A 26156-nucleotide genomic window follows, 5' to 3' on the forward strand; every position below is an offset into this window, starting at 1 on the left:
TTATTATTTACAAGTATATATATTATGCATGAATGATTCGTGTATATAAATAACTAACTGATTCAGTCATTCACAACCCAATGGTTATATATATATATATATATATATATATATATATATATATATATATATATATATATATATATATATATATATATATATATATATATATATCGGTGTGTGTATTTATTTATTTACAAAATCAAATTACGTTCAGAAAGGACAGACGAGAACTAAATTCAAAAACAACACAAGAGTGTGTGAAGACTGAGATTAACTGCGACGCGACCTGCCTGTAAACACTCCATTAAAATCAAATCACAGAGCGGGTGGGGATCGAACCCAGGGCAGGCGAGTCCTGAAATTCTGTGGCCAGTGCGCTAACCACTGGACCAGCTGGCATTTAAAAAAACGATTCATCCACCTTGGTTAAAATATGTATATTTTTTTATATTTTCTTTTAGCATCAACAAGCAACATGGCGTAGTTACATCCCCAAGGCAGTGGAGAATTTAACAAACAATGCGACAGCAAATATGCGAGACTTATATAATTTATACTGTCTATATTTGCACTATGAGATATATGTATTATGCTAGTGAGAACCTCTGGTAGGCTGGGGTGTGAGGTCGAGGTTCAGACGCTGCTGAAGAAGAGGTCTTGGAGGAACATATTTATTCTATTTTTCCCTTTCTTGTGGACTGCTGTAGTTACCTCGCAGTCCCAGGTACTGGGACTGCGAGGTAACTACAGCAGTAACTACACCCTGAGGTCACACTACTTTGTGACCTCAGGGTGTTGGGGAGGTGGGCAAGGATCGTTTGTTATTGAGGTCCTGATAATGCAGGAAGGAACAGGAGTATGCAGTCCATCCTTCACATCCTGAGGGATGGGAGCATTGCTGGTTTCCAAGGGCCAGTATATGTGAGGTATGGGGCCCATCCCTCCAGATCCTGATGGAATGGAGGATTGATGGTAGGTATCCAAGGGCAAGGAGGTGCAGGGTATGGAGCCCATCTCTCCAAATCCTGAAGGAAGGGAAACTGGAAAGTGTTCCTTCCTCGAAGGATAAACAATAGTCTTGAAGTATAGAAGCCACAATACCATGGCTGGAACAGTTCACATAAAGCCCACAGTTGCGAAACCTAGACGATGTTTCGGCCCGTCCTCCATCATTAGCAAGTTCTCGAGTCTCATTAATTTTCCAGAACTGGGCGAAATGTCACCTATTTTCTACCTCCTTTCACTTGTAGGTTGATGTGGCAAAGCCTTGCTTTCTTGAGGTCGAAAAACAAGAGATAAAACGATTGTAGACAGAATTCTTCGAGGGTTGTAAGGAAGAAGCAACGGTTCGAACTATGGTGAAGGAGAAGAAAAACACTGGTTGCAAATTGAAGACTAAGACACATGAACAACAATACTTGTTGCAAAGTAAGCTTTTTGCTGGGAGGAGCAGCATTTTTCTCTGTTAGACTTCCATAAAGTTAAGACACCGCTCTACACAGAGTGAAACACGTCTTGAAGCTCTACACAGAGTGAAACACGTCTTGAAGCTCTACACAGAGTGAAACACGTCTTGAAGCTCTACACAGTGAAACACGTCTTGAAGCTCTACACAGAGTGAAACACGTCTTGAAGCTCTACACAGAGTGAAACACGTCTTGAAGCTCTACACAGAGTGAAACATGTCTTGAAGCTCTACACAGAGTGAAACACGTCTTGAAGCTCTACACAGAGTGAAACACGTCTTGAAGCTCTACACAGAGTGAAACACGTCTTGAAGCTCTACACAGAATGAAACACTTCTTGAAGCTCTACACAGAGTGAAACACGTCTTGAAGCTCTACACAGAGCGAGACACGTCTTGAAGCTCTACAGAGTGAAACATGTCTTGAAGCTCTACAGAGTGAAACACGTCTTGAAGCTCTAAACAGAGTGAAACACGTCTTGAAGCTCTACAGAATGTAACACGTCTTGAAGCTCTACACAGAGTGAAACACGTCTTGAAGCTCTACACAGAGTGAAACACGTCTTGAAGCTCTACACAGAGTGAAACACGTCTTGAAGCTCTACACAGAGTGAAACACGTCTTGAAGCTCTACACAGAGTGAAACACGTCTTGAAGCTCTACACAGTGAAACACGTCTTGAAGCTCTACACAGAGTGAAACACGTCTTGAAGCTCTACAGAGTGAAACACATATTGAAGCTCTAAACAGAGTGAAACACGTCTTGAAGCTCTACAGAATGAAACACGTCTTGAAGCTCTACACAGAGTGAAACACGTCTTGAAGCTCTACACAGAGTGAAACACGTCTTGAAGCTCTACACAGAGTGAAACACGTCTTGAAGCTCTACAGAGTGAAACACGTCTTGAAGCTCTAAACAGAGTGAAACGCGTCTTGAAGCTCTACACTGAGTGAGGCACGTCTTGAAGCTCTACACAGAGTGAAACACGTCTTGAAGCTCTACAGAGTGAAACACGTCTTGAAGCTCTAAACAGAGTGAAACACGTCTTGAAGTTCTACACAGAGTGAAACACGTCTTGAAGCTCTACACAGAGTGAAACACGTCTTGAAGCTCTACACAGAGTGAAACACGTCTTGAAGCTCTACACAGAGTGAAACACGTCTTGAAGCTCTACACAGAGTGAAACACGTCTTGAAGCTCTACACAGAATGAAACACTTCTTGAAGCTCTACACAGAGTGAAACACGTCTTGAAGCTCTGCACAGAGCGAGACACGTCTTGAAGCTCTACAGAGTGAAACATGTCTTGAAGCTCTACAGAGTGAAACACGTCTTGAAGCTCTAAACAGAGTGAAACACGTCTTGAAGCTCTACAGAATGTAACACGTCTTGAAGCTCTACACAGAGTGAAACACGTCTTGAAGCTCTACACAGAGTGAAACACGTCTTGAAGCTCTACACAGAGTGAAACACGTCTTGAAGCTCTGCACAGAGCGAGACACGTCTTGAAGCTCTACAGAGTGAAACATGTCTTGAAGCTCTACAGAGTGAAACACGTCTTGAAGCTCTAAACAGAGTGAAACACGTCTTGAAGCTCTACACAGAGTGAAACACGTCTTGAAGCTCTACACAGAGTGAAACACGTCTTGAAGCTCTACACAGAGTGAAACACGTCTTGAAGCTCTACACAAAGTGAAACACGTCTTGAAGCTCTACACAGTGAAACACGTCTTGAAGCTCTACACAGAGTGAAACACGTCTTGAAGCTCTACAGAGTGAAACACGTCTTGAAGCTCTAAACAGAGTGAAACACGTCTTGAAGCTCTACAGAATGAAACACGTCTTGAAACTCTACAGAAGGTGAAACATGCCTTAATGAAGCTCTGTGCAGAGTGAAACATAACTTGACAAAGCTCTATACAGAGCGAAAGGCTGTCCTAATAAAAGCTTGGTCTGCAGTGTGTGTAGTTTCTTCAGTGTTGTCGGCAGTACAATGTTTTGATCCAGTGTAGACCACGGTTTCTCACGGTGGGTCTTGAAGAGTGGGTTCAAGAGGAGACTTTTAAGTTCTTCGTGCTCTTAGGAAGAAGATTAAGACGAATAAAAAGAATAAAGACACATGTGCAACACTTAAGGCATCGTTTCGCCCCCTTGTGGGCGAAATGTCTCCTGATTCAATGCCTTTAAGTGTTATAAATGGTGTGGAATGTTGAAACTCTTGGGTATCTTTATGGGTGATGGAGATACCCAAGTGTTGTGTCTTGTTCATCTGCACTTAAGTGTTGCACACTTGTCTTTGTTCCACACTTTGTGGGTTTTGTCCCAGCTGTACTTGTACCAAGTGGACCTGACTGTAGTCGTGAACACTCACGGGTACACCCTGCTAAGGTGCTACTCTCACACAACAGCAAAATCCGCAAAGAAAATTTGTATGTATATATATATATATATATATATATATATATATATATATATATATATATATATATATATATATATATATATATATATATATGTACATGTATATATATATATATATATATATATATATATATATATATATATATATATATATATATATATATATATATATATATATATACGTATATAAATCAAATCAATTGAAGTGATACGAGCTTCATACAAACTGTTTACAGGATGTGTATACTTAATTCTATGAACATTTTTCTTTATGGTTATCTGTGCATACATTATGTACATTGTGTCAGCGCCTAACAGATTGCTTTCGGGGTTGAAGCAGTAGTTGGTGGACTGGAGGGGCTGCAGGGGCTGCAGGGGCTGCTTTTCCTAAAATCACAAACGACCAAGAAATTCCCATTTGAATTAGACGCCTGTGCAGCCATACATATACAAATTCCCATTTGACTGGGAAATTTTTTTTTGGTCAAATTTCTCAATTTTGTTTATGACCCCGCGGTCTTAAATTCTGATAATGCCTGTGTGTTGCCTCTGGAGAATATTGAAACTTAGAAAAGAGAAAAAAAAAGCACAATACCGTAACTGGAACAATACACAAATAACCCGCACATAGGAGAGAGGAGCTTACCACGACGTTTCGGTCCGATTTTTTTCAGCATAGTTGCTGATCTTCCTTTACATGTGTTGTGTGCATAGATTAGCTGAGTATTATAGTACCATCCATGTGCTTTATATAGAAGATCCCTAGGCCTGTGACTGTATGACGTCACGGAATACAGCATGAGTGAGTGAGAGGCGCTGCCTCGTCCTCACTCCACGGATAGTCATACAAGCAGGCAGAACAAGGCAGGCCTGGGCTCCCACCTCTTACCACAGTCTGACAATATATAGCGTTACCATCCAACCAGTGTGTTTATCTTCACCATCATATCTCCTTCCGAACCCCCACGACATTTGGACCAGTTACAAAGTCGTCCAAGTCGGACCGAAACGTCGTCGTAACCCTCTCTCTCTTGTGTGCATAGTTATTTGTGTATATTGAAATTTGACTTTTCTTGTTCACTACCCGTTCGATTTGTCTTTTTTTCGTGGAACTGACTCATTTAAACCTTGACTTCTACACACAGAAGTATTTTATTTATCGGTATAAAATACCGACAAGTTGAAGAGTAAGACACAAGTGTAACAGTTGGGTATCTTTATTGATGAAACGTTTCGCCTACACAGTAGACTTCTTCAGTCAAATACAAAGCAAGCAGTAGAAATGAAATAAAGATGATGCAATCAGTCCATCAACCTTGGAGAAAAAGTATTTGAGGTGGTCAGTCCCTCAGCCTGGAGAAGAGTTCAGCTTCATGGTCTGGAACGATGTCGTTCCAGACCATGAAGTTGAACTCTTCTCCAGGCTGAGGGACTGATTACATTATCTTTATTTCATTACTACTGCTCTCTTTGTATTTGACTGAAGAAGTCTACTGTGTAAGCGAAACGTTTCATCAATAAAGATGCCCAGCTGTTGCACATGTGTCTTAATCTACCACATGTTGCAGACAAATCGTAACCTACTCTGGTTTCTTCCGGTAACAGGCAGACAATTCTCATGTTTGTTGACTTGCTTGGTTAATTAATCTGGCTAGCAAATCCTGTTGTCGTTCGTGACTGGCGGATCATCTACGGTGTTCGTGAGATGGATTCGGATGGAAAATCATCTGTGGGTAGTTTCCTGAGGATGCTAAGTTGATGTAATCTCAGGCGAGGGCAGTGTAGGCCTCCTGTTGGTGTTGCTGCTGCAGGTGCTGTTGTTGATGCCGCTGCATCTGGTAGTGCCGCTGCTGCTGCTGTTCGTGCTGCTGGTGCTCTCGCGTGCTCCTGTGAGACTGATGTAAGGAATGACCCAGAATAGCGTCAGTGTTCACGACCTGTAAAAGGACGAACAGTGTAAATGAACAGCAGGAGTGCAGTGAACACTACTCAGTATTGAATATAAAAATATATAAACGTTTCGCCTACACAGTAGACTTCTTCAGTCGAGTACAGACAGTAGGCAGGAGCAGCAAAGATGTGAAGACGATGTAATCAGTCCATCACCCTTGAAGACGTAGTTTTGAGGTGGTCAGTCCCTCAGACCTGCCCTCTCAATGATTACATTCTTTCTTCTACTAGTAGACTACATCTCACCTTCTGACAGTCTCCATACTGTCGCTTCAACTTCACGTTGTTCCAGACTCTGGAACAAAACTCTTCTCCAGGCTGAGGGACTGACCACCTCAAAACTACGTCTTCAAGGGTGATGGACTGATTACATCGTCTTCACATCTCTGCTGCTTCTGCCTACTGTCTGCACTTGACTGAAGAAGTCTACTGTGTAGGCGAAACGTTGCAACAATAAAGATACCAACTGCTTTCGGTATTTTATACCATTTTAACACATTGGTGGAATGTTTGTCATGGCCTGGTCATGGACCTGGTCGCGGGGGCGGTGACCCCCGGAATACTCTTCAGGTATACAGAAAGTTGATGTGCTGAAGAGAGTATCAGAAAGCAAGTAGCAATATGATTATCCGCTTATTTGTAAGTGTTATTATACTTTCAGCTTTGTTAACAACGAATGTAAACAAAAGACTGTGGTGGGCTGGCTGGCTCGCCTCAAAGCGCCCTCTCTAATCTATTTGTGGATGATTTGGAAGGTAACTATATCGTGACTGCCGTACCTAACTCAGTTACCTAACTATCCATCGTTCGTAGGTACCTTAAAGTACGATACATTACACCTAACTAGCCATGATTCCTAGGAACCTTAAACTACGGTACATAACACCTAACTAGACATCATTCCTATAGGAATTTATCGTTAAAGAAAAAAAAACAGATAATTTTTTTTCCTTTTCGTATCACTACACAGTGTTAAGCTTTTACTCCCACCATAACATCACCATAACAACACCATAACAACACCATAACATCACCATAACAACAGAACAAAGACAGTTTTTTTTTTCTAAGAGGCTTTCAAGAATTCTAGGCATCAGTACTTTACAGATCAGTGGTCATACATCTCACAGGCTTCAGGTCATTTGCATCATCCACAATTTTATCTCTGTAAGAAATGGGACACAGTCATCCTTGGCTGGAATATCAACAAAGGTGTCAAAGAAAGACTGACTAAATACATCGTGGCAGGAGTCAGCAGCCTGGTAACCAGTGTATTTCCTAAGATTACCAACAAGTTACCTATGAGAGCTACAAGATCTCTCATCTTTATCAAAGATTTAGTGTGTAAGAAGCAGAGAGCTAGTTAAGGATGGGTGTGTCATACCTTGTGAGGAACGCGACGAGAAATACACAGGTGAAACTGTAAGGTTCCTCACACTGAGATCTGGTGACCGTAAATACAGCGACTGCGTGCAACACAGACACAACCAGAAGGATAAAACAAAATTAGTATACAGACACGAATTTTCCAGTTGATTGAAGTATTGTGACATTGTAAACAATTTGATTGTATTTGCATTAATGTGATTGTGTGTGTGTGTGTGTGTGTGTGTGTGTGTGTGTGTGTGTGTGTGTGTGTGTGTGTGTGTGTGTGTGTGTGTGTGCGTGTGTGTGTACTCACCTAGTTGAGGTTGCGGGGGTCGAGTCCGAGCTCCTGGCCCCGCCTCTTCACTGATCGCTACTAGGTCACTCTCCCTGAGCCGTGAGCTTTATCATACCTCTGCTTAAAGCTATGTATGGATCCTGCCTCCACTACATCGCTTCCCAAACTATTCCACTTACTGACTACTCTGTGGCTGAAGAAATACTTCCTAACATCCCTGTGATTAATCTGTGTCTTCAACTTCCAACTGTGTCCCCTTGTTACTGTGTCCAATCTCTGGAACATCCTGTCTTTGTCCACCTTGTCAATTCCTCTCAGTATTTTGTATGTCGTTATCATGTCCTCCCTATCTCTCCTGTCCTCCAGTGTCGTCAGGTTGATTTCCCTTAACCTCTCCTCGTAGGACATACCATCCAACTGTGTCCCCTTGTTACTGTGTCCAATCTCTGGAACATCCTGTCTTTGTCCACCTTGTCAATTCCTCTCAGTATTTTGTATGTCGTTATCATGTCCTCCCTATCTCTCCTGTCCTCCAGTGTCGTCAGGTTGATTTCCCTTAACCTCTCCTCGTAGGACATACCTACATCGCCTCCACTACATCGCTTCCCAAACTATTCCACTTACTGACTACTCTGTGGCTGAAGAAATACTTCCTAACATCCCTGTGATTAATCTGTGTCTTCAACTTCCAACTGTGTCCCCTTGTTACTGTGTCCAATCTCTGGAACATCCTGTCTTTGTCCACCTTGTCAATTCCTCTCAGTATTTTGTATGTCGTTATCATGTCCTCCCTATCTCTCCTGTCCTCCAGTGTCGTCAGGTTGATTTCCCTTAACCTCTCCTCGTAGGACATACCTCTTAGCTCTGGGACTAGTCTTGTTGCAAACCTTTGCACTTTCTCTAGTTTCTTCACGTGCTTGGCTAGGTGTGGGTTCCAAACTGGTGCCGCATACTCCAATATGGGCCTAACATACACGGTGTACAGGGTCCTGAATGATTCCTTATTAAGATGTCGGAATGCTGTTCTGAGGTTTGCTAGGCGCCCATATGCTGCAGCAGTTATTTGGTTGATGTGCGCTTCAGGAGATGTGCCTGGTGTTATACTCACCCCAAGATCTTTTTCCTTGAGTGAGGTTTGTAGTCTCTGGCCCCCTAGACTGTACTCCGTCTGCGTTCTTCTTTGCCCTTCCCCAATCTTCATGACTTTGCACTTGGTGGGATTGAACTCCAGGAGCCAATTGCTGGACCAGGTCTGCAGCCTGTCCAGATCCCTTTGTAGTTCTGCCTGGTCTTCGATCGAGTGAATTCTTCTCATCAACTTCACGTCATCTGCAAACAGGGACACCTCAGAGTCTATTCCTTCCGTCATGTCGTTCACAAATACCAGAAACAGCACTGGTCCTAGGACTGACCCCTGCGGGACCCCGCTGGTCACAGGTGCCCACTCTGACACCTCGCCACATACCATGACTCGCTGCTGTCTTCCTGACAAGTGTGTGTGTGTGTGTGTGTGTGTGTGTGTATGTGTGTATGTGTGTATGTGTGTGTGTGTGTATGTATGTGTGTGTGTGTGTGTGTGTGTGTGTGTGTGTGTGTGTCTGTATGTGCGTGTGTGTGTGTCTGTATGTGCGTGTGTGTGTGTCTGTATGTGCGTGTGTGTGTGTGTGTGTCTGTATGTGTGTGTGTGTGTGTGTGTGTGTCTGTATGTGTGTGTGTCTGTATGTGCGTGTGTGTGTGTCTGTATGTGAGTGTGTGCACCTCATAAGATGAGGTGACACTAAACTAGTCACCCATGAATGGTTCACACATAGAGGGAAACGCTTAACAGCTTCTCACATACCAATTTCCAACACTATCACAGGACTAGGATACCTTCATTGTCTCCAACTATTTCAATATATTCTTACCCACACACACGCAGCGCTGTATAGCCCTTGCGGTTTAGCGCTTCTTTTTGATTATAATAATAATAATAATAATAATTACCCACACACACACACACACACACACACACACACACACACACACACACACACACGCACACATGTACTTCAGTACCTCGCCTGATCTCCCTTACCACATGTGTGTACGACTTATCTATGTATTAGGACTGAAGAAGCCACACGTTTGCTTTAATAAACATAATAACTGCATGTATGTGTCTTCTCTCACACTCCTCGTCCTGAATGACCCGCACGATTTTAGTGCTTCACGTGAATCAGAATAACACTGACATTGCTGGTTGCCCCGAGTATTTCACTGCTTTCATTTGATTATCTTTCTTAAAAGGATTATCTGTTTTCTTTAGTATGATCGTTACAGACCCTTACCTGTGAAGATTCAAAGCGGTGGGCGGGCAGGGGCTGTGTGGGCGTAAAGTGGGCGGCGGGGGCACCGTCGTACCCATCCTTGAAGACAGGGAGCACCTTGGGCGTGGGCTGACCCTCCCTTAGGTCGCTGGCTGCTGCTATTTCTTCTGAAAAACAAGACAAAGAGAACATATAAACAAGACAAAGACAAGTTAGGTAATATATCGTAATAACTGTAATATACAGATAACCCGCACATATGGGAGAGAAACTTACAACGACGTTTCGATCCGACTTGGACCATTTACAAAGTCACACTGACACAAAAGAGTGAGTGAGCCAGTGTATATAGGCGAGGGGGAGAGGGACGAGACCAAGAGAGGAAGAACAAGAAGTACTAGTAATGGTAATGCTGGTAGTGGAAATAGTAATAGAAGTAATAGTGTTAGTAGAAACTAGGGAGAGTAGTTTTAGTGGCTCAAGAGAGGGAAACGGGAGTGAAGGATGAAAGGAACAATAGTAATGGTAGTAGCAATTGTAGTAGAAATTGAGTGGTAGTCGTAGTAATAGTAGAAGTGGGAGGAACTGGTAATGGGGAAACTAAACGCCTCAGGGTCATCTGTTATGTGGTAATGAGAGGCAGATAGATATAATCCAAACAAATTGGAATGTAGATCTAGTTCCTGAACTAAGTTACCAGACATATTAAGTAAATGCAGTAAATAAAGTTCTTCTGTATGCCAGTTAGTAAATGCAATTTATATAAATGAGTTAAAATTGAACAGCAGATAATATAAAGACACTTCTTTATGCTGCTCAGTCTTGGATGTGATATTCCCGTTTTGTTTACGCAAATTTCAACCATACATAAGAGCTGTATAAAATAGCTGACTGGTACGTAACATCACCACCCATCCTTCAGAGTGTAGGTACTGTACTTCCCACCTCCAGGACTGTAACATCACCACCCATCCTTCAGAGTGCAGGTACTGTACTTCCCACCTCCAGGACTGTAACATCACCACCCATCCTTCAGAGTGTAGGTACTGTACTTCCCACCTCCAGGACTGTAACATCACCACCCATCCTTCAGAGTGCAGGTACTGTACTTCCCACCTCCAGGACTGTAACATCACTGCCCATCCTTCAGAGTACAGGTACTGTACTTCCCACCTCCAGGACTGTAACATCACCACCCATCCTTCAGAGTGCAGGTACTGTACTTCCCACCTCCAAGACTGTAACATCACCACTCATCCTTCAGAGTACAGGTACTGTACTTCCCACCTCCAGGACTGTAACATCACCACCCATCCTTCAGAGTGCAGGTACTGTACTTCCCACCTCCAGGACTGTAACATCACCACCCATCCTTCAGAGTGCAGGTACTGTACTTCCCACCTCCAGGACTGTAACATCACCACCCATCCTTCAGAGTACAGGTACTGTACTTCCCACCTCCAGGACTGTAACATCACCACCCATCCTTCAGAGTACAGGTACTGTACTTCCCACCTCCAGGACTGTAACATCACCACCCATCCTTCAGAGTGCAGGTACTGTACTTCCCACCTCCAGGACTGTAACATCACCACCCATCCTTCAGAGTGCAGGTACTGTACTTCCCACCTCCAGGACTGTAACATCACCACCCATCCTTCAGAGTGCAGGTACTGTACTTCCCACCTCCAGGACTGTAACATCACCACCCATCCTTCAGAGTGCAGGTACTGTACTTCCCACCTCCAGGACTGTAACATCACCACCCATCCTTCAGAGTGCAGGTACTGTACTTCCCACCTCCAGGACTGTAACATCACCACCCATCCTTCAGAGTACAGGTACTGTACTTCCCACCTCCAAGACTGTAACATCACCACTCATCCTTCAGAGTGCAGGTACTGTACTTCCCACCTCCAGGACTGTAACATCACCACTCATCCTTCAGAGTACAGGTACTGTACTTCCCACCTCCAGGACTGTAACATCACCACTCATCCTTCAGAGTGCAGGTACTGTACTTCCCACCTCCAGGACTGTAACATCACCACCCATCCTTCAGAGTACAGGTACTGTACTTCCCACCTCCAGGACTGTAACATCACCACTCATCCTTCAGAGTGCAGGTACTGTACTTCCCACCTCCAGGACTGTAACATCACCACCCATCCTTCAGAGTGCAGGTACTGTACTTCCCACCTCCAGGACTGTAACATCACCACCCATCCTTCAGAGTGCAGGTACTGTACTTCCCACCTCCAGGACTGTAACATCACCACCCATCCTTCAGAGTACAGGTACTGTACTTCCCACCTCCAGGACTGTAACATCACCACCCATCCTTCAGAGTGTAGGTACTGTACTTCCCACCTCCAGGACTGTAACATCACCACCCATCCTTCAGAGTACAGGTACTGTACTTCCCACCTCCAGAACTGTAACATCACCTCCCATCCTTCAGAGTGCAGGTACTGTACTTCCCACCTCCAGAACTGTAACATCACCACCCATCCTTCAGAGTGCAGGTACTGTACTTCCCACCTCCAGGACTGTAACATCCTCACCCATCCTACAGAGTGTAGGTACTGTACTTCCCACCTCCAGGACTGTAACATCACCACCCATCCTTCAGAGTGCAGGTACTGTACTTCCCACCTCCAGGACTGTAACATCACCACCCATCCTTCAGAGTGTAGGTACAGTACTTCCCACCTCCAGGACTGTAACATCACCACCCATCCTTCAGAGTACAGGTACTGTACTTTCCACCTCCAGAATTGTAACATCACCTCCCATCCTTCAGAGTGCAGGTACTGTACTTCCCACCTCCAGGACTGTAACATCACCACCCATCCTTCAGAGTGCAGGTACTGTACTTCCCACCTCCAGGACTGTAACATCCTCACCCATCCTTCAGAGTGTAGGTACTGTACTTCCCACCTCCAGGACTGTAACATCACCACCCATCCTTCAGAGTGCAGGTACTGTACTTCCCACCTCCAGGACTGTAACATCACCACCCATCCTTCAGAGTGCAGGTACTGTACTTCCCACCTCCAGAACTGTAACATCACCTCCCACCCTTCAGAGTGCAGGTACTGTACTTCCCACCTCCAGGACTGTAACATCACCTCCCATCCTTCAGAGTGCAGGTACTGTACTTCTCACCTCCAGGACTGTAACACCACCACCCATCCTTCAGAGTGTAGGTACTGTACTTCCCACCTCCAGGACTGTAACATCACCACCCATCCTTCAGAGTACAGGTACTGTACTTCCCACCGCCAGGACTGTAACATCACCACTCATCCTTCAGAGTACAGGTACTGTACTTCCCACCTCCAGGACTGTAACATCACCACCCATCCTTCAGAGTACAGGTACTGTACTTCCCACCGCCATGACTGTAACATCACCACTCATCCTTCAGAGTACAGGTACTATACTTCCCACCTCCAGGACTGTAACATCACCACCCATCCTTCAGAGTACAGGTACTGTACTTCCCACCTCCAGGACTGTAACATCACCACCCATCCTTCAGAGTACAGGCACTGTACTTCCCACCTCCAGGACTGTAACATCACCACCCATCCTTCAGAGTACAGGTACTGTACTTCCCGCCGCCAGGACTGTAACATCACCACCCATCCTTCAGAGTACAGGTACTGTACTTCCCACCTCCAGGACTGTAACATCACCACCCATCCTTCAGAGTGCAGGTACTGTACTTCCCACCTCCAGGACTGTAACATCACCACCCATCCTTCAGAGTGCAAGTACTGTACTTCCCACCTCCAGGACTGTAACATCTCCTCCCATCCTTCCTCCAGGACTGTAACATCACCACCCATCCGTCAGAGTACAGGTACTGTACTTCCCACCTCCAGGACTGTAACATCACCACCCATCCTTCAGAGTACAGGCACTGTACTTCCCACCTCCAGGACTGTAACATCACCACCCATCCTTCCTCCAGGACTGTAACATCACCACCCATCCTTCCTCCAGGACTGTAACATCACCACCCATCCTTCAGAGTGCAGGTACTGTAGCAATTTAGTAACAATAGTTTCATTACCGGCTACTAGTTAAGGTAGGGTAAGTCACGCTCCCGTTTTTCCGGCCTTTTCTTCCCCCCCCCCCTACCCCTAAAGTGATAGTTTGATTGCCGGCTGCTTGTTAACGTAGGGTCAGTCTGGCTCCCGCTATCCCTTCCCCTCCCTCTTCCCCCCCCCCTCGAAAGGTGACGTATGGGGCTCTGGTCAAACAGTGAATCACTCGACTCGCAGCTCCCAACACTACTGTAAGTACATGCCTGCTTTGTATTCTAGTGGATTTATTGGTTAAAAGCTTCACTTTTGACCAATAATAAACTTAGTCCTTTCAGTCTTGCTCTAAGTTGACTGTTGTAATAATCACCACGTCTTTTGAGTAATGTACACTGCCATGGAGAGTGATTATTTAAGCAGTGGGTAACCTACCTGGAGGTTACCTGGAGGTTATTCCGGGGATCAACGCCCCCGCGGCCCGGTCCATGACCAGGCCTTCCGATGGATCAGGGCCTGATCAACTAGGCTGTTACTGCTGGCCGCACGCAGTCCGACGTACGAGCCACAGCCCGGCTGATCCGGCACTGACTTTAGGTATCTGTCCAGCTCTCTCTTGAAGGCAGCCAGGGGTTTATTGGCAATTCCCCTAATGCTTGATGGGAGGCTGTTGAACAGTTTTGGGCCCCGGACACTTATGGTGTTTTCTCTTAGTGTACCAATGGCGCCCCTACTTTTTATTGGCGGCATTTTGCATCGCCTGCCCAGTCTTTTACTTTCGTAAGGAGTGATTTCTGTGTGCAGATTTGGGACCATTCCTTCCAAGATTTTCCAAGTGTATATTATGATATATCTCTCCCTCCTGCGTTCCAACGAGTACAAGTCAAGTGCTTCCAAGCGTTCCCAGTAGTTAAGGTGCTTGACAGAACTTATACGTGCAGTAAAGGATCTCTGTACACTCTCTAGATCTGCGATTTCACCTGCTTTGTATGGAGATGTTAATGTACAGCAGTATTCCAGCCTAGAGAGAACAAGTGATTTGAAAAGGATCATCATGGGCTTGGCATCTCTCCAGGACTGTAACATCACCACCCATCCTTCAGAGTGCAGGTACTGTACTTCCCACTTCCAGAACTGTAACATCACCACCCATCCTTCAGAGTGCAGGTAGTGTACTTCCCACCTCGAAGACTGTAACATCACCACCCATCCTTCAGAGTGCAGGTACTGTACTTCCCACCTCCAGGACTGTAACATCACCACCCATCCTTCAGAGTGCAGGTACTGTACTTCCCACCTCCAAGACTGTAACATCACCACCCATCCGTCAGAGTGCAGGTACTGTACTTCCCACCTCCAAGACTTTAACGTCACCACCCATCCTTCAGAGTGCAGGTACTGTACTTCCCACCTCCAGGACTGTAATATCACCACCCATCCTTCAGAGTGCAGGTACTGTACTTCCCACCTCCAAGACCCTAACATCACCACCCATCCGTCAGAGTGCAGGTACTGTACTTCCCACCTACAAGACTTTAACGTCACCACCCATCCTTCAGAGTGCAGGTACTGTACTTCCCACCTCCAGGACTGTAACATCACCACCCATCCTTCAGTGTGCAGGTACTGTACTTCCCACCTCCAGGACTGTAATATCACCACCCATCCTTCAGAGTACAGGTACTATACTTCCCACCTCCAGGACTGTAACTTCAGCACCCATCCTTCAGAGTGCAGGTACTGTACTTCCCACCTCCAAGACTGCAACATCACCACCCATCCTTCAGAGTGCAGGTACTGTACTTCCCACGTCGAAGACTGTAACATCACCACCCATCCTTCAGAGTGCAGGTACTGTACTTCCCACCTCCAGGACTGTAACATCACCACTCATCCTTCAGAGTGCAGGTACTGTACTTCCCACCTCCATGACTGTAACATCACCATTCATCCTTCAGAGTACAGGTACTGTACCTCCCACCTCCTGGACTGTAACATCCTCACCCATCCTTCAGAGTGCAGGTACTGTACTTCCCACCTCCAGGACTGTAACATCACCCATCCTTCAGAGTGCAGGTACTGTACTTCCCACCTCCAGGACTGTAACATCACCACCCATCCTTCAGAGTGCAGGTACTGCAAGTCCTTCCTCCAGGACTGAAACATCACCACCCACCCTTCAGAGTGCAGGTACTGTACTTCCCACCTCCTGAACTGTAACATCACCACCCATCCTTCAGAGTGCAGGCACTGTACTTCCCACCTCCAGGACTGTAACATCACTGCCCATCCTTCAGAGTGCAAGTACTGTACTTCCCACCTCCGGGACTGTAACATCACCACCCATCTTTGAGAGTGCAGGCACTGTACTTCCCACCTCCACCACTGTAACATCACCACCCATCCTTCAGAGTGCAGGCACTGTACTTCCCACCTCCAGGACCGTAACATCACCACCCATCCTTCAGAGTGTAGGTACTGTACTTCCCACCTCCAGGACTGTAACATCACCACCCATCCTTCAGAGTGTAGGTACTGTACTTCCCACCACCAGGACTGTAACATCACCACCCATCCTTCAGAGTGCAGGTACTGTACTTCCCACCTCCAAGACTGTAACATCACCACCCATCCTTCAGAGTGCAGGTACTGTACTTCCCACCTCCAGGACTGTAACATCACCACCCATCCTTCAGAGTGCAGGTACTGTACTTCCCACCTCCAGGACTGTAACATCACCACCCATCCTTCAGAGTGTAGGTACTGTACTTCCCACCTCCAGGACTGTAACATCACCACCCATCCTTCAGAGTGCAGGTACTGTACTTCCCACCACCTCCAGGACTGTAACATCACCACCCATCCTTCAGAGTGCAGGTACTGTACTTCCCACCACCTCCAGGACTGTAACATCACCACCCATCCTTCAGAGTGCAGGTACTGTACTTCCCACCTCCAAGACTATAACACCACCCATCCTTGAGAGTGCAGGCACTGTACTTCCCATCTCCACCACTGTAACATCCTGACTTAAGTCTTCAGAGTCCAGCAGTCTCCTGGAGGTCTGTTAGAGGATTACTGAGACATACCAAGAAAGACATTGATGGACAGACTGCATCTTTATGGACTATAAAGAACTATTGGACACGATTTTACAACCAAGACTCCACAAACTATATCAGCAAGTAGGGATAAAAGAAGAGAGTATAAAATCAATCAAAAGGTTCTTAAAAGACAAGACGGAAAGTGACAGTGTTGGAAGAAGTGTCAAGTTGAAGGTAAACAGTGAGGTCCCCCAAGGCTCAGTGCTAGGGATATAACTGTTCTTGATATTTGTAAACAACCTGTTTGCAGGTCATGTGACACTGTTGAGAACAATACAAACAAAAGACGTGTTAGAAGGGTGGGCGAAGAAGTGGCTGTTGGAGATCAGTTCATTCATCGTTATGTAATTTGGTGGAGAGAGGATTGGATACGAAATGTGGAGTAGGAAGTGAAAAACTGCAGGTATGGAGGAGAAAAAATGACGTTGGAGTGAGCATTACACCGGATGTAAACTGTTTGGTTTAGACAGACTGTGTAAGGCAAACTTAGCCTTCAGGAATGTTAACAAAGAATTCTTCACGACTCTTTACACACGATATCCACAAGCACAATTCTGTAAAACAAATATAGTATGTATGCACAGGAGCTGTGAATCGACCCATGTAACCATAAATAGATAAGCACACACACAAACATGAATAAACAATACTGGACCGGAAGTCGAACAGTGTTGCTTCTGTTTACATGTAAAAAACAGTTCGTTGCTTCAAGAAAAGGTATAATACTATCATACGATGTTTTGAGTATAAGTACGTTATGAGTATGAAGCAAGACCAGGAACTGTGACTTTACCCCCACAGAGCTTACTGAACGATTGCAGCTAGGTGGTGGCAGGCAGGCAGGTGCCAGCCAGGCAGGTAGGTGGTGGCAGGCAGGCAGGTGCCAGCCAGGCAGGTAGGTGGTGGCAGGCAGGCAGGTGGTGGCAGCCAGGTGGTAGCCAGGTGGTGGCAGCCAGGTGGTGGCAGCCAGGTGCTGGCAGCCAGGCAGGTAGGTGGTGGCAGGTAGGTGGTGGTAGCTAGGTTGTGGCAGGCAGGCAGGTAGGTGGTGGTAGCTAGGTGGTGGCAGCCAGGCAGGTGGCAGCCAGGTGGTGGCAGGCAGGCAGGTAGGTGGTGGTAGCTAGGTGGTGGCAGCCAGGCAGGTGGCAGCCAGGTGGTGGCAGGCAGGCAGGTAGGGGGTGGTAGGTAGATGGTGGTAGGCAGGCAGGTAGGTGGTGGCACGCAGGTGGTGGCAGCCAGGTGGTGGCACGCAGGTGGTGGCAGCCAGGTGGTGGCAGCCAGGTGGTGGCAGCCAGGTGGTGGCAGCCAGGTGGTTAATACCACACACCCTTCTCTTGTATATTTGTGTTTACCTCTAACACGTAACCCAGAACCAGCTGCCTCCTTGTTCCCTTCCTGCCGCCTCCTTGTTCCCTTCCTGCTGCCTCCTTGTTCCCTTCCTGCTGCCTCCTTGTTCCCTTCCTGTTGCCTCCTTGTTCCCTTCCTGCTGCCTCCTTGTTCCCTTCCTGCTGCCTCCTTGTTCCCTTCCTGCTGCCTCCTTGTTCCCTTCCTGCTGCCTCCTTGTTCCCTTCCTGCTGCCTCCTTGTTCCCTTCCTGCTGCCTCCTTGTTCCCTTCCTGCTGCCTCCTTGTTCCCTTCCTGCTGCCTCCTTGTTCCCTTCCTGCTGCCTCCTTGTTCCCTTCCTGCTGCCTCCTTGTTCCCTTCCTGCTGCCTCCTTGTTCCCTTCCTGCTGCCTCCTTGTTCCCTTCCTGCTGCCTCCTTGTTCCCTTCCTGCTGCCTCCTTGTTCCCTTCCTGCTGCCTTCTTGTTCCCTTCCTGCTGCCTCCTTGTTCCCTTCCTGCTGCCTCCTTGTTCCCTTCCTGCTGCCTCCTTGTTCCCTTCCTGCTGCCTCCTTCTTCCCTTCCTGCTGCCTCCTTGTTCCCTTCCTGCTGCCTCCTTGTTCCCTTCCTGCTGCCTCCTTGTTCCCTTCCTACTGCCTCCTTGTTCCCTTCCTGCTGCCTCCTTGTTCCCTTCCTGCTGCCTCCTTGTTCCCTTCCTGCTGCCTCCTTGTTCCCTTCCTGCTGCCTCCTTGTTCCCTTCCTGCTGCCTCCTTGTTCCCTTCCTGCTGCCTTCTTGTTCCCTTCCTGCTGCCTCCTTGTTCCCTTCCTGCTGCCTCCTTGTTCCCTTCCTGCTGCCTCCTTGTTCCCTTCCTGCTGCCTCCTTGTTCCCTTCCTGCTGCATCCTTGTTCCCTTCCTGCTGCCTCCTTGTTCCCTTCCTGCTGCCTCCTTGTTCCCTTCCTGCTGCCTTCTTGTTCCCTTCCTGCTGCCTCCTTGTTCCCTTCCTGCTGCCTCCTTGTTCCCTTCCTGCTGCCTCCTTGTTCCCTTCCTGCTGCCTCCTTGTTCCCTTCCTGCTGCCTCCTTGTTCCCTTCCTGCTGCCTCCTTGTTCCCTTCCTGCCGCCTCCTTGTTCCCTTCCTGCTGCCTCCTTGTTCCCTTCCTGCTGCCTCCTTGTTCCCTTCCTGCTGCCTCCTTGTTCCCTTCCTGCTGCCTCCTTGTTCCCTTCCTGCTGCCTCCTTATTCCCTTCCTGCTGCCTCCTTGTTCCCTTCCTGCTGCCTCCTTGTTCCCTTCCTGCTGGTTCCTTGTTCCCTTCCTTCTGCCTCCTTGTTCCCTTCCTGCTGCCTCCTTATTCCCTTCCTGCTGGTTCCTTGTTCCCTTCCTGCTGCCTCCTTGTTCCCTTCCTGCTGCCTCCTTGTTAATTTTCTGCTGCCTCCTTGTTCCCTTCCTACTGCCTCCTTGTCCCCTTCCTGCTGGTTCCTTGTTCCCTTCCTGCTGCCTCCTTGTTCCCTTCCTGCTGCCTCCTTGTTAATTTTCTGCTGCCTCCTTGTTCCCTTCCTACTGCCTCCTTGTTCCCTTCCTGCTGCCTCCTTGTTCCCTTCCTGCTGCCTCCTTGTTCCCTTCCAGCTGCCTCCTTGTTCCCTTCCTGCTGCCTCCTTGTTCCCTTCCTGCTGCCTCCTTGTTCCCTTCCTGCTGCCTCCTTGTTCCCTTCCTGCTGCCTCCTTGTTCCCTTCCTGCTGCCTCCTTGTTCCCTTCCTGCTGTCTTCTTGTTCCCTTCCTGCTGCCTCCTTGTTCCCTTCCTGCTGCCGTTTTGTTCCCTTCCTGCTGCCTCCTTGTTCCCTTCCTGCTGCCTCCTTGTTCCCTTCCTGTTGCCTCCTTGTTCCCTTCCTGCTGCCTTCTTATTCCCTTCCTGCTGCCTCCTTGTTCCCTTCCTGCTGCCTCCTTGTTCCCTTCCTGCTGCCTCCTTGTTCCCTTCCTGCTGCCTCCTTGTTCCCTTCCTGCTGCATCCTTGTTCCCTTCCTGCTGCCTCCTTGTTCCCTTCCTGCTGCCTCCTTGTTCCCTTCCTGCTGCCTCCTTGTTTCCTTCCTGCTGCCTCCTTGTTTCCTTCCTGCTGCCTCCTTGTTCCCTTCCTGCTGCCTCCTTGTTCCCTTCCTGCTTCCTCCTTGTTCCCTTCCTGCTGCCTCCTTGTTCCCTTTCTGTTGCCTCCTTGTTCCCTTCCTGTTGCCTCCTTGTTCCCTTCCTGCTGGTTCCTTGTTCCCTTCCTGCTGCCTCCTTGTTCCCTTCCTCCTGCCTCCTTGTTCCCTTCCTCCTGCCTCCTTTTTTCCTTCCTACTTCCTCCTTGTTCCCTTCCTTCTGCCTCATTGTTCCCTTCCTGCTGCCTCCTTGTTCCCTTCCTGCTGCCTTCTTGTTTCCTTCCTGCTGCCTCCTTGTTCCCTTCCTACTGCCTCTTTGTTCCCTTCCTTCTGCCTCCTTGTTCTCTTCCTGCTGCCTCCTTGTTCCCTTTTTGTTGCCTTCTTGTTCCCTTCCTGCTGCCTCCTTGTTCCCTTCCTGCTTCCTCCTTGCTCCCTTCCTGCTGCCTCCTTGTTCCCTTCCTGCTAAATCCTTGTTCCCTTCCTGCTGCCTTCTTGTTCCCTTCCTGCTGCCTCCTTGCTTCCTTCCTGCTGCCTCCTTGTTCCCTTCTTGCTAAATCCTTGTTCCCTTCCTGCTGGTTCCTTGTTCCCTTCCTGCTGCCTCCTTATTCCCTTCCTGCTGGTTCCTTGTTCCCTTTCTGCTGCCTCCTTGTTCCCTTCCTGCTGCCTCTTTGTTCCCTTCCTGCTGCCTCTTTGTTCTCTTTCTGCTGCCTCTTTGTTCCCTTCCTGCTGCCTCCTTGTTCCCTTCCTGCTGCATCCTTGTTCTCTTCCTGCTGCCTCCTTGCTCTCTTCCTGCTGCCTCCTTGTTGTCTTCCTGCTGCCTCCTTGTTCCCTTCCTGCTGCCTCCTTGCTCCCTTCCTGCTGCCTCCTTGTTCCCTTCCTGCTGCCTCCTTGTTCCCTTCCTGCTGCCTCCTTGTTTCCTTCCTGCTGCCTCCTTATTCCCTTCCTGCTGCCTCCTTGTTCCCTTCCTGCTGCCTAATTGTTCCCTTCCTGCTGCCTCCTTGTTCCCTTTCTGTTGCCTCCTTGTTCCCTTCCTGTTGCCTCCTTGTTCCCTTCCTGCTGGTTCCTTGTTCCCTTCCTGCTGCTTCCTTGTTCCCTGCCTGCTGCCTCCTTGTTCCCTTCCTGCTGCCTCCTTGTTCCCTTCCTACTTCCTCCTTGTTCCCTTCCTTCTGCCTCCTTGTTCCCTTCCTGCTGCCTCCTTGTTCCCTTCCTGCTGCCTCCTTGTTCCCTTCCTGCTGCCTCCTTGTTCCCTTCCTGCTGCCTCCTTGTTTCCTTCCTGCTGCTTTCTTGTTTCCTTCCTGCTGCCTCCTTGTTCCCTTCCTACTGCCTCTTTGTTCCCTTCCTGCTGCCTCCTTGTTCTCTTCCTGCTGCCTCCTTGTTCCCTTTTTGTTGCCTTCTTGTTCCCTTCCTGCTGCCTCCTTGTTCCCTTCCTGCTGCCTCCTTGCTCCCTTCCTGCTAAATCCTTGTTCCCTTCCTGCTAAATCCTTGTTCCCTTCCTGCTGGTTCCTTGTTCCATTCCTGCTGCCTTCTTGTTCCCTTCCTGCTGCCTCCTTGCTTCCTTCCTGCTGCCTCCTTGTTCCCTTCTTGCTAAATCCTTGTTCCCTTCCTGCTGGTTCCTTGTTCCCTTCCTGCTGCCTCCTTATTCCCTTCCTGCTGGTTCCTTGTTCCCTTCCTGCTGCCTCCTTGTTCCCTTCCTGCTGCCTCCTTGTTCCCTTCCTGCTGCCTCTTTGTTCTCTTTCTGCTGCCTCTTTGTTCCCTTCCTGCTGCCTCCTTGTTCCCTTCCTGCTGCCTCCTTGTTCTCTTCCTGCTGCCTCCTTGCTCTCTTCCTGCTTCCTCCTTGTTGTCTTCCTGCTGCCTCCTTGTTCCCTTCCTGCTGCCTCCTTGCTCCCTTCCTGCTGCCTCCTTGTTCCCTTCCTGCTGCCTCCTTGTTCCCTTCCTGTTGCCTCCTTGTTAGCTTCCTACTGCCTACTTTTTCCCTTCCTGCTGCCTCCTTGTTCCCTTCCTGCTGCCTCCTTGTTCCATTCCTGCTGCCTCCTTGTTCCCTTCCTACTTCCTCCTTGTTCCCTTCCTTCTGCCTCCTTGTTCCCTTCCTGCTGCCTTCTTGTTCCCTTCCTGCTGCCTCCTTATTCCCTTCCTGCGTGTTCCTTGTTCGCTTCCTGCTGCCTCCTTGTTCTCTTCCTGCTGCCTCCTTGTTCCCTTCCTGCTGCCTCCTTGTTCCCTTCCTACTGCCTCCTTGTTCCCTTCCTACTTCCTCCTTGTTCCCTCCCTTCTGCCTCCTTGTTCCCTTCCTGCTGCCTCCTTGTTCCCTTCCTGCTGCCTCCTTGTTCCCTTCCTGCTGCCTCCTTGTTCCCTTCCTGTTGCCTTCTTGTTCCCTTCTTGCTGCCTCCTTGTTCCCTTCCTACTGCCTCCTTGCTCCCTTCCTGCTGCCTCCTTGTTCCCTTCCTGCTAAATCCTTGTTCCCTTCCTGCTAAATCCTTGTTCCCTTTCTGCTTGTTCCTTTTTCCTTCCTGCTGCCTCTTTGTTCCCTTCGTGCTGCCTGCTTTTTGCCTTTCTGTTGCCTCCTTGTTACCTTCCTGTTGCCTCCTTTTTCCCTTCCTGCTGGTTCCTTGTCGCCTTCCTGTTGCCTTCTTGTTCCCTTCCTGTTGCCTTCTTGTTCCCTTCCTGTTGCCTCCTTGTTTCCTTCCTGCTGCCTCGTTCCCTTCCTGCTGCCTACTTCTTTTCTTCCTGCTACCTCCTTGTTCCCTTCCTGCTAAATCCTTGTTCCCTTCCTGCTGCTTCCTTGTTTCCCTTCTGCTACCTCCTTGTTCCCTGCCTGCTCCTTCCTTGTTCTCCTGCTGCTTCCTTGTTTCCTTCGTGCCTCCCCTTAGTTTCCCAACTTCCCCTTAGTTCCCCCTGCTTCTTCTTAGTTCTCCCTACTTCCCCTTAGTTCTCCCTACTTCCCCTTAGTCCCCCTGTTTCCCCTTCCCCACTACTTCCCCTTAGTTACACCTACTTTCCCTCAGTTCTCCCTGCTTCCCCTTAGTTCCCTCATTGTCAGTATCACTGTGTATAAACGCAACTGCTCCTGAAGCCAACCAGACCAGCCACTGACCTCTCTCTATCTCAGGAACAAGAACAAGCAGAGAGAGAGAGAGAGAGAGAGAGAGAGAGAGAGAGCAGTGAGGTCAACGGGATGACTACAAATATCTATCATATATGTCTGAAGGATGGGTGAGGATGTTACAGTTATGGAGGTGGGAAGTACAGTACCTACACTCTGAAGGATGGGTGGTGATGTTACAGTTCTGGAGGTGGGAAGTACAGTGCCTACTCTCTGGAGGATGGGTGAGGATTGATACGAGGTGCACAATAAACTACCCACTACTATCCTATCTATCCACAGTCTTTTTGATCCTACTTCCGTCCATCCTCTCCCCATCCCTTCCATCTTTCTTATGTGCTAAAGAACCTATCTCCAGGCTCTCCTGTCTCTTGGGCTAGTCCTGGAGCCGACCCACACACGCTGCTACGACACTCGGTTCGACCCCTAGCATATATGATAGTAAAAACTCATTAATAATAGGAAGTAGAGAAAAAAGAAGAAAAAGATGAGGAGGAAGAGGAGGAGAATAAGAATAAGAATAAGAATAAGAGGGACTGACCACCTAAACGTTAATTCTTCAGTTACATCCAGTATATTAGCTACCTCTGTATTCAACTGATGAAGCCTGCTTTACAGGTAAAACCTTCCAGAAATAAAAATATCCAAATGTTGCCCATGTGAGTCACTGATCAACTTTAGATACCTAACACTGACCATACTGCAGTGTTCCTGTTGCTGTGTTGTTAATCTGTGAGGTTATACCAGAGTATGATAATCAAGGTTATACAACAACAGTATGCTAGTCAGTGTAATACTACAACAACAACAACAGCATGCTAGGTATGATAATACACAGGATTATCCAAGTTCTTGCAGTAAAGTCTGCAATAAAGAGGTAAACGGACACATACGCCACGTTTAGAATACTTTATTGCACGTACCTAATTCCTCCGATTGTCTTTATTGTACACAGTTATAAGGAATGTTCGGGGGGGGGGGGGAAGAAATCTCCGTACTGACCTCCAGTGAAGTTTTTGAATAAAATGTCCATGAACTCTTTGGAGACCTTATGAGAATAAGAGCTTGGTTTATCTTTCTTGAAAACCACCAGGTTTGAGGTTAAGAGGGCTTGTGGCTGGTCTACCATCTTCTGATTTGAGGCTACGACAGCCTGTGGTTGGTCTTCCATCTGATAGTTTGAGGCTACAACAGCCTGTGGTTGGTCTACCATCTTCTGGTTTGAGGCTACGAGGGCTTGTGATTGATCTACCATCTCCTTGTTTGAGACTAGAAGGACCTGTGGTTGGTCTGTTTCCTTGTTTGAGGCTACGAGGGCCTGTGGCTGGTCTGTCATCTCCTGGGTTGAGGTTACGACAACCTGTGGTTGGTCTACGATCTCCTGGTTTGAGGCTACGGCAGCCTGTGGTTGGTCTACCATCTTCTGGTTTGAGGCTACGAGGGCTTGTGATTGATCTACCATCTCCTTGTTTGAGACTAGAAGGACCTGTGGTTGGTCTGTTTCCTTGTTTGAGGCTACGAGGGCCTGTGGCTGGTCTGTCATCTCCTGGGTTGAGGTTACGACAACCTGTGGTTGGTCTACGATCTCCTGGTTTGAGGCTACGACAACCTCTGGTTGATCTACCATCTCATGGTTTGAGGCTACGAGGGCTTGTGGTTTGTCTACGATTTCCTGGTTTGAAGCTACGAGGGCCTGTGGTTGGCCTACCGTCTGATGGTTTGAGACTACGACAGCCTGTGGTTGATCTACTATCTGATAGTTTGAGGCTACGAGAGCCTGTGGCTGACCTACCATCTGATGGTCTGAAGCTACGAGAGCCTGTGGCAAGCCTACCATCTGCCCAGCCTGGAGGTATCCTGGAGGCCTAACTCCAGTGATCTGGGGGTCCCAGAAGATGATATAATAGAGGGAGAGGAGGAAGCCAGCGCTGGACACCCCAGAAGCATAGGCTATTACCGTCATGATCTTGATGATTTTCTTCGTGAGGGCTGACTTTCCCTTCTTCGGCGTCTCTTCTTTTTCTTCCTCTGCGTTCATCTTTACTCCTCTTTCGTGCGCCCCTACACTCCAAGAAAAATTTGCGTCTCTTGAAATTAAGCAAACTAGAGTCGAGAACAAATATTTGCCTTTTTCTTCGGCTAAGAAGTAACCAAGAGCCAATAGGTAACTTTTTTTTTCAACGAAGAATTAATCAAGAGTAAATAGGTGCCATTTTCTTCAGGTAGCAGTTACTCGAGAGCAAATAAATGCTTTTCCCTCCACTGAGGACGACCTACACAATAACACAACACCAGCCTACTGCCCCACAAGCTCCTAAATCCCCTTTATGTAGTCGGGAACCAGGAAAGGTGGCCAGTTCCCTTCACTTTCTTCATACTTATAGACTCGTCTGCCACATCATTGATCCTTCAGGCCACATCCTGGGTCCTGTTAGCCACACCCCACTGCGCCAGAGCATTGGAAAATAGAAGCTCGTTGTTATTCAACGGTGGAATAATAGTACATAATAGATGTGAGGATCAAGTCTGTGGTAACATGTGAGCAGTTGCAAGGCTTTACTCAGGTAAGATTGAGGTCAGCACAGCATAGTGACTGTTGTTATGTAGGAGGAGGAGGAGGAGGAGAAGAAGAAAAACGAGAAGAAAAGGAAGAA

At 47.8% G+C, this 26156-nt stretch overlaps 1 protein-coding gene across 1 annotated transcript; it reads right to left on the reverse strand.

Annotated features, from left to right (window-relative positions):
- Positions 1–4140: 4140 nt before the first annotated feature.
- LOC128687687 (flagellar attachment zone protein 1) lies at positions 4141–25797 on the reverse strand. The gene is made up of 3 exons (XM_070083948.1): positions 24505–25797; positions 9833–9978; positions 4141–5826 (listed from the first exon to the last, which is right to left on the reverse strand). Exons 1-3 carry the CDS (start codon positions 25538–25540, stop codon positions 5656–5658), a joined length of 1353 nt encoding a protein of 450 aa, XP_069940049.1. The 5' UTR covers positions 25541–25797; the 3' UTR covers positions 4141–5655.
- Between the last annotated feature and the right edge of the window lie 359 nt (positions 25798–26156).

The sequence above is a fragment of the Cherax quadricarinatus genome, chromosome 11, assembly GCF_038502225.1.
Source record: "Cherax quadricarinatus isolate ZL_2023a chromosome 11, ASM3850222v1, whole genome shotgun sequence".
NCBI classification, from domain to species: Eukaryota; Metazoa; Arthropoda; class Malacostraca; order Decapoda; family Parastacidae; genus Cherax; species Cherax quadricarinatus.

Coding starts and splice junctions, on each gene's coding strand:
- LOC128687687 (XM_070083948.1), bottom strand. CDS start 25,540: ATGAACGCAGAGGAAGAAAAAGAAGAGACGCCGAAGAAGGGAAAGTCA. Junction 9,979..24,504: donor ATTCAAAAACTTCACTGGAG/GTCAGTACGGAG, acceptor CTTGTTTTTCAG/AAGAAATAGCAGCAGCCAGC. Junction 5,827..9,832: donor ACCGCTTTGAATCTTCACAG/GTAAGGGTCTGT, acceptor GTCCTTTTACAG/GTCGTGAACACTGACGCTAT.